The sequence below is a fragment of the Uloborus diversus genome, chromosome 2 (assembly GCF_026930045.1).
Source record: "Uloborus diversus isolate 005 chromosome 2, Udiv.v.3.1, whole genome shotgun sequence".
NCBI lineage: Eukaryota > Metazoa > Arthropoda > Arachnida > Araneae > Uloboridae > Uloborus > Uloborus diversus.
The window spans coordinates 210,420,040-210,433,634 of record NC_072732.1 but is presented as its reverse complement, the minus strand read 5'-3'; the positions used below and the strand labels follow the sequence as shown (position 1 = coordinate 210,433,634).

General features: G+C 31.7%; 1 protein-coding gene across 2 annotated transcripts in view; it reads right to left on the bottom strand.

Annotated features, from left to right (window-relative positions):
* Positions 1–13,595, bottom strand: part of LOC129216260 (tyrosine-protein phosphatase Lar-like) — a 371,862-nt gene that overhangs the window by 272,707 nt on the left and 85,560 nt on the right. For both annotated transcript variants that reach the window (XM_054850461.1, XM_054850462.1), the window contains exon 2: positions 7,420–7,529. In XM_054850461.1, coding sequence (XP_054706436.1) covers positions 7,420–7,489 — 70 coding nt within the window. In that variant the 5' untranslated portion in view covers positions 7,490–7,529. The remainder of the gene's footprint in view (positions 1–7,419; positions 7,530–13,595) is intronic.

Below are 13,595 nucleotides of genomic sequence, written 5' to 3'. Positions count from 1 at the left end.
TTTTTTAAATTAATTTTTTAAATGTCCGATTTTTCAAACAAGGCGTAGTCTTAATGACGTCACAAATGATGCACTTTGCCGCATCTTCCTACTACGTTTCCACGTTATGATAATCAAGCAGCGAATTAAAATTGCGCTCTGCGCTTGCTATCAAACATATCGTTGCCAATACACGTGATTAAAGATGCGAATTAAATATTTTGCACTGTGAATGGCAACACTGAATGGCATTTCATCATTTGTGATGTCATCAGCAGAAGACGTCAACAATGAAAGCGCTACGATTTAAAAAAAATTTAAAAATATTAAACGTAAACAAATATATCAAAAAATGGTCAGATCGTATGTTTTTAGGCATGCTCTTTCAAAAAAAAATATTTTTTAAATTTTGGAAACGATCCCATTGGCAACACCTTTCTAATTTCATTATTACTTTTTGTATCACTTTATTATTAAGTGTTAAAAATGTTTGCATGAGCATTCAAAAAAATCTAAATATTTAAAACCATGCTTCGATTTTATCATTTTAATTTCAAAAATAATTATTTTGAACAGTCAACAGAACGATGTTGTTAAACATGGCATCGTGATCTTGAAAATACTCTCCTCATCTAGAAACATATGAGCCAGGAAGAAATTTATGGCAGTCATGAAGGCCAAAGGTGGCCAGTCCAAGAGCTGACTTTATGAAGTGAATGAACACATAATTGATATTCATTAATATTTATAAAATGATTTATTGTAGAAATAACTTAAGTAATGGATTTTTTTCCGCATACTGAGTCTATTGTTGTTGTTGTCGTGTCTGATGACGTGCAGAGTGCAAATGGTTTACATGTCTCCAAAAGTCTTGATAACAAGATCTGCTAATTCCGGAGCCCGATGGCTGTACAGGATTTCAATTGGTGGTGCTCCAAGTTGGAGGAGGGAGCGAATAATGGCCTGATAATTAAAAACATGATCCGGGGTGAGTTGTAAATAGGGTCAGTATTTGCAGATGGGATAGGATTTGTTATTAGTTGGTAATATCTTCATGTCCTTGAAATGTCCAGTGCGTAGCCTAACTATTGTAGAAGAGAGGTTTCTTGGGCAGTGAAGGTCGGGGATTGTTGCCTTGCTGAAAAGCTGATCGTAGATCCTTCGCCTGGCAACAGCATTCACGTCTATTAACCGTATTATCAGATTATTTTTTTCGGCGTTGATTAATCTTTGAACACAGTAAAACCTCGTTACAACGAATACCAATACAACAGAATATTCGTATCAACGAAATAAATGTTTAGTCCTGTTTTAATGACCTTTACATTGTTTCAATTCCAGTACAGCGAATCTCCCTATATAGCGAACAAAATTTGCGGTTTCTTGAAATTCGCTCTAACGGGATTTAACTTTATTTTCTTTGTTATCGATAATTAATCTCTATTTCAGAAACGATGCACAGTAAAACATGATTCGAACTAAAAATTTAAACTTTTTTTCAAAGAAAATCACCGTCGTTTCAAGGATTTAAAAATATTTTTCAAGAGCTAGTTAAGGTTATAGTTGAATTCCGTTACAATGAATTTCAAGGGACCGCAAATTTCGCTCGTACAAACGACTATTTCGCTCTAATGGAATTAACGCAATGTAATGGTCATTAAATTGGGAATGGATATTTATTTATTTGAAAAGACTTTATATTTTTTTATTGGTATTCATTATTACGAGATTTTACTGTATTTGAAAGTGTGAACGGTTTTTGCCATGTGAATTTAACATATTTGAAATGACATTTGAAGAGTTAAGGTCTCGGGGAGTTGAAATTTTAGCAAAAATTTAGGAACATGCTTCTAATGTGAACTCGAACGAGCACTAAATGGTTAATTTTACTTGGTGTGAATTTAGAAACTACAATGACAGCTGGAAGATCTGCGAGTATGGTTAAGCAAACTAAATGGTAACATTAATTTCAAAACTTACGTTGTTTTTAAAAACAAATATAGAAAGAAACTCGATTTCCTACAGTTTTATTTCTTACAGTGGTACCCGTACGCCTTTGTCCGTAGTAGAAAATTAAAAAAGTCATTTGATTCGCCTGCATATTTACAAATAATGGATGGTGAATTTCCCGCAAATATGCTATTTTAATTTGCTCGTCCATGTTATGGTAATTCGCTCGGAAAAATGTGCTTAAAATTGGAATAAAAAAGAACAAATCGAATTTTCCAAAATTTACTTCGAGGGTGTCACCCCTATGCTACGAACTAACTCTGTTCCAAATTTCATGAAAATCGGCCGAACGGTCTAGGCACTATTCGCGTAAGAGAGATCCAGAGACAGATACTTTCTGCTTTATTATTAGTAAAGTTTCAAATAAGCCGTTGAAATAAATAATAGTAAAAAAAAGGACTTGGAATATTATTTTCAATTATTTAGCAAATACATATTTAGTTTATACATATTTAGTTTATACATATTTAGTGCTTATTGAGGAAAAGTTTAAAGCTACTATTTTCTAGATAGTAATTAAAGTCATGTTTTGAAAACAAATGATTTCAAATGGCATTGAATTTCATTTGTGTTTCTGTGCATGGTTTCTTATAAATCTATGCGTTCTTTTAATAAAAACAAAAGATACAGTTTTTCCATACTAAACGTCAAAGAAAAAAAAAGAGTTAAGTAGCTTGTAAGAAAATCTTTAAGTGAGAAAAATTATATATTTTTCTGGTCATGCAAAAAATCATAACATTAGAGGCGTTGATTTAGAAAATTCCTTAGAAAAAAGGCTAGTAACCTATATTAAATTTGATTAGGGCTTAATTTCGTGTATTAATTTCAATTAAGTAACAAAAATAATTGTGAAATTAGAAGAATTATTGTTCTATATAGCTGTAATTCAAAGAACACGCATGCATTAAAATTATCTATAAATTGCTCATTAGTGATAATTTAGATGACGTTTAAACAACTGAAAATTGACTTGAAATGAAGTTAAAGGCCGACTAGAATCACAGTGACGTCAATTATGTTTCGATAATTGAAGAATGTTACTCAGAAAATTTATTTTCAACTTAACTTCTAAACATGTTAAACTCATGCATGGATTTTAAAAATTTAATAGTAAAATCAACAGTGGTAATTTATTACATTCTGCATCGAAATTGAAAAAATATATTTCTTTTAAAACTTTAAACTAAATTGAAAATATTGTTTTGAATAAAGATATAACTTGGGGAAATATATGATCACTTTGTGATAAAACAACGAGTTCTAGTAATCGAGACAATAACAATAGAGACATTCAAGGAAAAGTTTAGAGATGTTATACTGATTTAAGGGGTGTCGGTACTCCTATACCACCAATTTGTACTGGTTTATGTACATTTTTCTGAAAATTTATTAAAGATACAATTATGAAATTTTTTTCTATACCTAAATGGACTCTTTTCTCAATACTGAAGTAACATTTTACAGAAAGAAAGCTTAGTTTTTTTAATAAAAAATTCTAACATGTAAAACACTGTACTTTTTCCAAAAAAAAAATGCTATTTCGCAACACGAAATCAGCTCTATAAAAAAATATTTTTCGAATATGAGAAAAATTTTACTTCAGTATATGCAATTAGATGTATGGAATAGGTGGTAAAAATTTCAAAGCCTAACACAATTTCGTTTCTGACAAAAAGGAACATTTAGTTTTAAAAAATACCATTTCGAGATATTGCAATTTAAAGGGAAAAATCATACCTTATCAAAATAGGTTTACATTTTTTAAAGCTTATTTTATATTGCTTCTAATATGAGCACAATCAAGTAGTCTGTATCATTAAAATGGTCTGGAAATTAAGTTTCAAAATACATAAAAATCAAAAAATCGAATTTTTAAAAGTACTTAGGGTACTGACCATAAAAAGTTGACAAGTGAAAGATGATCGGTTTGTGGAAACTTGTGACTGAGGAACCAAAAATATGAATCCGAAGCAATGTACTTGGAAGATTTTACATGGGAAAAATAGATATATTTTATTAATAAATCAATTTTTAGCTTTTATTTTCTTCGAAAATTGCCACTTTGGGAAGATTAACTAGTGCAAAGACAGTATAGTTTTGTGGTAAAACCGCTACTTAAAGCTATTGAGGTAATGAACGAGGTGAGGTTTAGTAGGAAGATCAATAGCACAGAAGTGAAAATTGAGAAAAATAGGTCGATTTGTAGGTAGATTTTTTTGCTTAGTTTGATTACGGATAAATTTAGAAAACAGCATACAAATTCACAAAAAAATTGGTGTAATGCTTTAAATAACTTTTAAATTTGCATCCCCCATTATTAGAATGTACTCGTAATGTTTGATGTCAGCAAACCATTGATTGAGTAAACTTTAAAAAAATATTTAAAAAAATGTTGTAGGGTAATTTTAATTTTAAAACTATACATAAGCACACACAGTTTGCTTTAGCATAAAACTCGTTTTTTAAGATAAGCTAACAGCAAATTAATGAAGTTTTTATTTTTACTTACAAAGGATTGAATTGATTGAATTTGATTGATTGAATTTAAGCAGATTCATATGCTATGCTCTCACTATTTATTAATAGCTTCCCATGATAATTTGAGTTCTATAGCTTCATTTAAAAGAACTGAAGTCACAACGTTACGTTCAGCGCATGCTGTTCTGCTACTACATCCCATACTACTTTACATGTATCCTGTCACCGATTAGATATGATTATTAACTAATAATTGATTTATATTAACTTAGTTGGTTAAACAAAAAAGAGAATACGACTGAACTGAATGTTATAGGCATAGTCAGGGATTAAAGTTACAACTTCTTAGACATATAACTAAGACTTCCTTTGAACAATACCCTGCTTTCTTGGACTTATTAAGGCGCAAACACAGACTTTTCACTGCGTTTGCGACGGTACAATTGTTTCCCAGACCGGTATTTGTCAAACTTTTTTGACCCATGGACAGGCAATTTTAGAGAAAAAAATCAGAATCTGTGAGGATTTTTCTTTCGTTTTATTTCTGTGTCTCTTTCTTTGTTTCTTTGGCGAAATATCTTTATTAAAAATTAACAACTGCAAAATTAGTTTAATGTAAGATTTTATGATAAATTTTATTGAAGAAAAGTAATTATTCAAAAACAAATGACTATTATAATTATATATTATGCGTACGTAAATGAGTCTTAGAGAAAAATCACAGAAAATTAAGAAACGTAATCATAACATCAACATTAAATATTACATAAAATATTTTATTTATTTATTTTCTTTCTTAAATTTTTAGTGAAGACTCTCTGGGAACCGGTCGGAATGCTTCCGTGGTCTGCTAAACTAGAGTTTGAGAAACCTAGTTTTAAACAATATAAAATTTCTTTCGAGTTATCTAGGCATAAAATTGGAGTTCTTTTTTTGTCCGTTTATACTTATGTTAGGTATTCTTATAGAACCCGTTGCAGAATTCCATACCGTGTTGAATTTCTCTCAACATTCAATAGGGGTTTTGCATGACTTCGTGTCCATGTAATTAAAACCTTCCTTAAGACTATTTCTTTTCATGGACTCATGTAGGGTAAAAATGAGATTTTTGAATGCGCTCGTGCTTTTCTTGGTGAAATTAATTGATTCGGGTGAGCATCGATGAGACAATGGCGGATTTTAACTGTAACTGATAGCAAAATAGGAGAGGAACCTCTATGACCTCTCCGAAGCAGAAGGCTAAAAAATGCACATAATACATTTTTCACGTAGTACAATGATACACAATGGGGGCCAAAATATGTGTTGCATCGACCTACAAACCTGTAATTTATGCCGTGAACCAGCGCCAACTTACATTACATGTAACGTGAATCTGTCAGTATTACATATTTTAAGTAACTGTCCAAATTTTAATCAAATACGTTTTAAATATTTTAATGATTTTAATCCTACTTTGAAGGAGTTGCTTGGGGACCAACCCCACTGCAATATATACTTCTTCCTCCGGGAGATTGGTTTCTCCTTTTTAATTTAGTTGTTTGTCTTCAAAATGTGATTTTGTCCTTTTCTTGTTAATCAAGGTTTATTGTCAACCTACTGTTTTATCCATTTAAATGCTTTTAATATTTACATACTCTTTACTACTTATTTTAAAGTACTGAAGTTTTATACCTCTTTCCTCAAAACAAATTTACTTTTACAATATCATGACTTTATATAAATGTTTAAAAAAAAGTTTGACACAGTGTAGCCCTCAGGGGCTTTTGCGCCATAAAAACTAAATAAACAAACAACCAAACCAATAAATGCACCACTGCTTGGAAATGAATACTTTTTTTTTCCACGATCTAATGATTATGTCCCTTATTTCGAGTTCTGGTATGTTAACTTACATGAATGTACGTAACAACTGTAAATACCTCAATACTCCGAAGACTTATAGGTGTTCTCCCCCACCCTCTTTTTTTGATTGAATTATCTCTGTATTATGGCGTTAGGTGGTTTTTGATTTTTTTTTCTTTTAGATTTTTATGGCATCTGTTTGTTTCTATGCTGTATTAAATATACACAAGGTCTGTCTTTTATTTTGGATAAGTGTCTGTCTTCTGATAAACTGAGATTTAATCAGTTTAGTCAGCTCAGTTAGTTTAGTCCAGCGCTTGCTACTCAATATGTGCAGATGTGCACTTCAATTAGCATTTTATACGCAAACAATTTGCGCTAATTACAATATTATGAACGAAATAAGTATGTTTTTAATTTTTTTCCTTCCTCCCACGATGTTAACATTATGGCTTTTCCTACAAAAATTATGTTTTTTAACCAATATCCACCAGAATAAGAAAAAAAATCTGGAGTTAAAATTAAGTTGTATTTGGTAAAGGGAATTATTTTTAAGTGGAAACATTTCGAGTTTTTATTGCTTTTGGTGCATGTAGCGAAATATTTTTTGCAATATAATTTCGTATATATATATATATATATATATATATATATATATATATATATATATATATATATATATATATATATATATATATATATATTAGAGATTTTTTTTTAAAAATGAATAAACAAAATTTCTGAAATAACAATACTTATTTGCATTACTAGTAACCATGTTTCTAAATAAAATAAATAAGTTTACAGCTGTTTCTCAAACCTATGTTATGATAAAAATCAGTTGTTTAGCAAATAATTAAATTTTACACAATAAAGGGGGGAAATGAAGTTTTTTTTACACATTAGAGCCTACATTTTTTTCGAAATTTTTATTTCTATCGAAAATAGTCAAGTAATTTTGAGAAGTAGAACATTTAAGAAAAAAAAAGAGGCAGAAGTGTTCTTTAAAAATTAACCACACAATTCAAAGCCAAGTCTTTTCATTTAAAAAATGTAAAAAAAAAATATTTAAAAAATGTAAGAAAATAGATTTAAAAATAAACTTACCATCGGAGAGACCAACATCAAAAACCCCACAGACGATAAAGAAGATAACATTTAGATGATACACAGACATTCCGATAAAGAAGACAACCGGAACGACACACAGAGATTACCTGAAAGTAAAAACAATTGAAAAATTTCAAAGGATACACTTGCTGAGGCCGTAGGTTTTAATCCCAACAAAAAGTTTCCCGCTGAGCGAATTCAGTCTATTTGAGCCAGCAATTCGCTTTATCACAAAGACTCTTTTAATTCGTTGCTTTCTTCAGCTCCTCGAGGGGGGTCGAAATTCACTCCACTATGACGTACTACACATATAATACAAATGATTGGCTGGATTATCTTTAAGAAGCACCCACGTGGATGAGAGAGAACACACAAAAACCACACCGAAAGAGTTTAGAACAAAATAACCATCGATTTGCTTTTCTTTTTTTTATCCGGGGAAAAAACTCCTTGAGGTATATATATTTTTTTCCGGCATTAGCACCGATTTGTTTTTTCTTTGGCAACAGTAATCCTTGAAGGGGGCCAGTGCTTTTTTCCCACGCCGTAAGCCACCCACGATCTCCGTTTCCGACGGCAAGACTGCGCGCCTTTGCCGCCGTAAAGAGCGTAAGCGGGGGTCGGGCAGACGACGGGGCAGGTTTCCCGCGCAGTGCGCTTGCTCGGGCGCGCAGAGATCAGCCCACCCCGATTATGAGAGAGACGCACACCGCTGAGAGACGGACTGTTTTGGCGATTTCTTTTTCTGGTTTCTGTATCCACCTCATGTTTGGTGGTTGTGTCCTGTACGAAGCATGCATAAAATATGTGCATTATTACTCTTTGGTGTAGAGCTTTAACTGCCAATGCTTTCCCCACTTTTTCGCCTCCATTTTACTTTGATTGTATCTAAAAATCTTATAGCTAAAAAGAAACACGAAAAAAAATTAAATAAAATAAAATTTAAATAAATAAATAAATTAATTAATAAATGATTAAAAAACTGATATGGTATCAGACAAAATTTTTGCAATGAAGAATTTCAACTAGAATTTGATTTTTTCTCCTTTACTTTTTTGAAAAATCACCTTTTCTGTTTTAAAATTTCCATGCTCTACAATTGGCAACTCTATGTCTCTCAAAGTTCAAGTTTTGCAACAAAAATTTATGCCCACTAAAGTTTAAGGAATAATATTCCAAAAAAAAAAGACGCAAACAATGAATGCTCTTCCCCCATTTTCCAAAAAATAAGTATTGTTTTCCACAATTGCTGTCTTTTTAAAATTTTTATTTAAAATTTAAAATTTTATTTTTTAGTTTAAACTGATACCGTATTCGTTATAAAATTGTGCATTATTTTCATTATTCAAAATCTTATCCAAATCGATGAAAAGTGACTTTTACGTTAAAAACAAATTCAAAAAAAGAAAAAAGGATATTTCCTCTTGCATACAGACTACACGAATTGGGCAATAATGGGGGGAAAGCAAATTAATAAATAAGCCGCAATCAAATTAGCAAAGTGAAAAAAAAAATTGACGCACAAATTATTTGCTCTCGTCTACCCATCAATGAGATATAAGTTCTTAAAGAGTCGAACTTTTAAGAAAAATAGTCAAATTTAAAGACTTGGCAAGAAATGGAATGTACCACTTGACTTTATTGTCTGCATGCGTCAGGACATCCATGTGCAGAGCGTGGGAAAGGCATCTTCTATTTTTCTCTGAAAGTGGCTGAATTTTGGCAGAATTTAATACTTCAAGTTTCGATAACGGAGAGAAGAGGGCAAATAATTTCTGTACTTCAGAGCAAGAGTGGAACAAGTTCAAAAATTACGATTTTATGTTTATAAGTGCACTGTATTGAGATGCCAATTACGCATCGAGACATGTGAATATAAGTTCTTTAAAAAAAAACCTTTTCAATTTTATACCAGGATTTAAAAAGCACAAACCCCATCCTTTACATAGACCAGAAAAAAGTTTTCCCTCTCTCCTGTAAAATTATCATAATATGATGACTTACGTCCTTCTGGCTCTGGGATACAGATTTATGCGTCCAAAAACATGTTTCATTGTACTCTTTCGATTGTGACTTATTTAGATTTTTTTTTATTATAAGAAGATTTTTTTTCTTCTAAATGAAATAATTATTTTCCATCTAATTTTCTTATATTCCTTCCTGGAGTCATGACAGTACGCTTCACTTCTACTGTGCTGTACAACACAAAGGCTGTCATAACTGAGACAAACGCTGTGAACTAGGGAGCTAGAGAACATTACAGTTATCTGACGAAATAAACTCACAAACAATATTAAACAAGAAATTCAGAAATCCTGGCTATTTCAAAATATCATTTAATATTTAGGAACACTAAAACAACTTTATTCCGATAATCATTTCCGGCACATAAACGAAAAAGAAGACTACAAGAGGAATATTTCTTGGTTTTTGATGATTTCTCAATTTTAATTTAGTATATCACGAAGTTTCCATTAAATGAATAATAAATAAACAACATTGTCAATATTTCCTATATGCTGCGATTAATTATTCCAGAGGAGCTTCCAATGAATAAATTATTATAAGAGTGTTACTTTGTTATAGTCTGGTTAAATTTTCCAAAGACAAATGCGTGTTTCTTTCTGCTTAAAAACGACTTTTGATATCAAATAATAATTTATTGCCATGTTTAGTAACTTTTCTTTATTCAAATAATATCATAAATTGAGTTACATATCTAAAGAATACTACTGATTTTTATTTCTCGCTCCACAATTTCTCCTTCGACAGCAGTATTAAATTGTACTTTGAATTCACAAGAATTCAGTAGCAATATTTGCAATGGTAAATAATTCACTTCAAGTCTTTTGTCTTTTCATCATCAATATTTTACTCCATTTATATTTGAGAAAATGATTAAAAATTTATCATGAAACGTCAAATATAAACCAGTCGTATTTCGTGCAACGGAAAGAAAGGCAAGGTTGGAAATATTTTTTTTTTACACACAAAATAAAATACTGTGACTTTATCATTCGTAATAATAATACTGTTAACGTCCATCAAAGCATGGCCCTAATAAATTTCGCTTACGCTTATAGGCTGTGACTATCCCTGAAACTCAGGGCAACAAAGAGGGCGCTACATGGAACCCCTGTTTTCATTACGTCGCCTTTGATTGGTGGACGCAAAGGTTCCGTTCAGCGCCTCTTGCTATCAAAATGGGCGACGTCCTATGAAAAATAAACAGACTTTGAAACGTTGACATTGATTGGTGGATGCATGAGCGGATCATAGTTGCATTCGTTTAACACAGGAAAGTCATATTGTCAAGGTCTGTCAAGCGTCAGCACCATCTAGTGGGACCATGGTCAAAGACAACTGCTAGGTTTAAAGAAGAGCAAGGACGAGGAAGGTTGGAAGCTTAAACTCATGAGTTACCGTAGAACCTCTTTTATCTCGAACAAATTTGTAGAGAATTCAAAAAAAAGAAAAAAAAAATGCTAATCAAAATGAAAATTCAAAATTATGACAGCAAGAACAAAATGATAAATACTACAAATATTCGCTTTTCTTTCGATTAAATCTAAAACTCCTGCATAAAACGCACCATGGCCACGTTAATTTTCGCTTATGCTTTTTGATCGTGACGATCGCTGAAACTCATGTTAACAAAGAGGGCGCAGTAGGGAATCCCTGTTTTCCATTACATTGCCATTGTTAGGTGGACGCACCGGACTACGTTCAGCGCCTATATTGGTCAGAATGGGCAACGTTCAATCCAAAATAAACAAACCTTGAATCGTTGACATTAATATTGGTGGATGCAGAGTTCCGTTCAGCGCCTCTTGTGGTCAAAATGGTCAACATAAAAAGTTTTGAAATTTTCAAGAATTTTAAGAGAAAATCGAAGTTGCATCGATTTAACACAGAAAAGCCATAAATTGTCAAAGCCCGAAAGCGTCAGCGCCATCTAGTGGGACCATGATCGTACTGCAAATTGCAGTTATCCTAAAATATAGCATGGTGACTTGGGTTGTCAGTCCGAAACCACAGCAGCCGAACAAAATATTATTAAGTGTATTTGAGAAGCGATCCTATGCAAATATTGTTACAAAGCATCGTTTTTTGCTGTAATAAAAAACAAGTCTGCTTATTTAATAACGTGTTTTGCTTACTACCCATATTATTCGGATCTTCGTTTGTCCGGCTAATCCCGTTCAGACGTGGCGTCCGGTATACCGGACATGAACTTTAAACAGCTGCTAATCATTTATCAATTGAATAAATTAGTCAATTTTCTTCGTAGTTGACTCTTTACAGTCTGCTTATTATTATCTGTACAAGAATTTTTCATTTTGGGATTGACAACATAAATAAATATGGGTTGGGTCAATGGGACTGGCTCATTTTCCCAACAACGGAATCTTGTCGCAAAAGCATGTTTTTTTTTCTCGATTTTTTAAAAAATATATAACATTACATTAATCATTTCAAATGCTTATATTATGTTTTATTATTGTTTAGAGAATATTTTACAAAGAAGATTGTTTGATGTTTCATCGTTTTATTGTCTGAAATATGTATTTCAATAATATATGTCCGGATTATTGGGCGTGTCATAACTTTTTTAATTTCTCACCTATAAACTTGAAATTTTGTCTATAAGATACTCTTTACCATAGTACACTATCTACCAAATAAAAACACTTTTGGTTAACTATTTCAAAATTCCATCTGAAAGGGATACTTGATACCAGTTAGTTCGAATAAACGAAATTGTACTGCACCATGCCATAATATTCGTACAGCTGCTATATGTCTTCCCTTTGAAGTGGAAGTATGCTACAATATGGTTCAACTGAGAAAATCTAAGAACTTCAGCTACTCTTTTATCTTTGTGCCAGTAATTATTTGTTTAAAAATATGCTAATTTTAAACATTAATTTAAATAATAATAATCTTTATTTTAAAGTAAAAGTTGATAAGGTTAATTTATAGATAGATCCGTTATTCAGTTTTTGGTTAAAGATAAAACACAAAGTTTGCTATCAATATTTCTTGTCAAATGGTCAAGAACATAAACACAGTATTACAAATGAAATAGTCAATCTTTACTAATAATAAAGCTGAAAGTATCTCTGTCTGAATCTCTCTCTGTCTGTCAGGATCTCTGTGACGCGCATAGTACGTAGACCGTTCGGCCGATTTTCATGAAATTTGGCACAGACTTAGTCTATAGCATGGGGTGTGCATCTTGAAGCGATTTTTCGAAAATTCGATTTTGTTCTTTTTATATTTTAATTTTAAGAAAGTTTTCCCGAGGAAATTATCAAAACGTGGACGAATAAATTATAGAATTATCATAACGTGGAACCGTAACATGGGCAAGCAAATGAATCTATTCAATTGGCGAGAAATTTATCATCCATTATTTGTTAGTATGCAGGTGAACCAAATGACCTTTTCATTTTCTACTACGGGCAAAGCCGTGCGGGTACCACTAGTAATATATAAAACAAAAGATGATAAATACAAAATCGCATTTCGTGCAGACAATGAAAATTCAATTTATCAGACGAAGAGCATGGGTAAAGCAGTGGCGTCACGGTGGTTTAAATATGATCTTTGATACGATACTTATATTCATTGTACATTACTATCTGTCTTTATACCATCACTTTCACCTTAAAAATAAATTCGGTGCAGAATTTAAAAAAAAAAAAATCATTGGAATTTTGAAGTCTTGAATTCAAATTATGTTTTCCCCGCAATCACGAATTGCGATAGGACCATATTTGCAGAAGAATTTAAAAAAAAAAAATCATTGGAATTTTGAAGTCTTGAATTCAAATTATGTTTTCCCCGCAATTACGAATTGCGATAGGACCATACTCGTTGGGTTTCTTGGTCCTACAAATGAAATGGAATGGAAATGGCCAAGATATTTGCACCTGTCATATTATGACTGGTCGATTTTTATAACAGGTTATACGAGGCACATCCATGAGAAAAGATTTGCTGATTAGGATTTGGTAATGAAGATGTAGAGATTTTATGGCTGATATACATCAGTACATTGATAATAAAATTATTCAGAGTATAGCGTTGTGTATTTTTATTTCTTATTATTCTTAAATGATGGGAATGAGTAATCTGCAAATTCTGTATTCACATGAATGTATGCTATT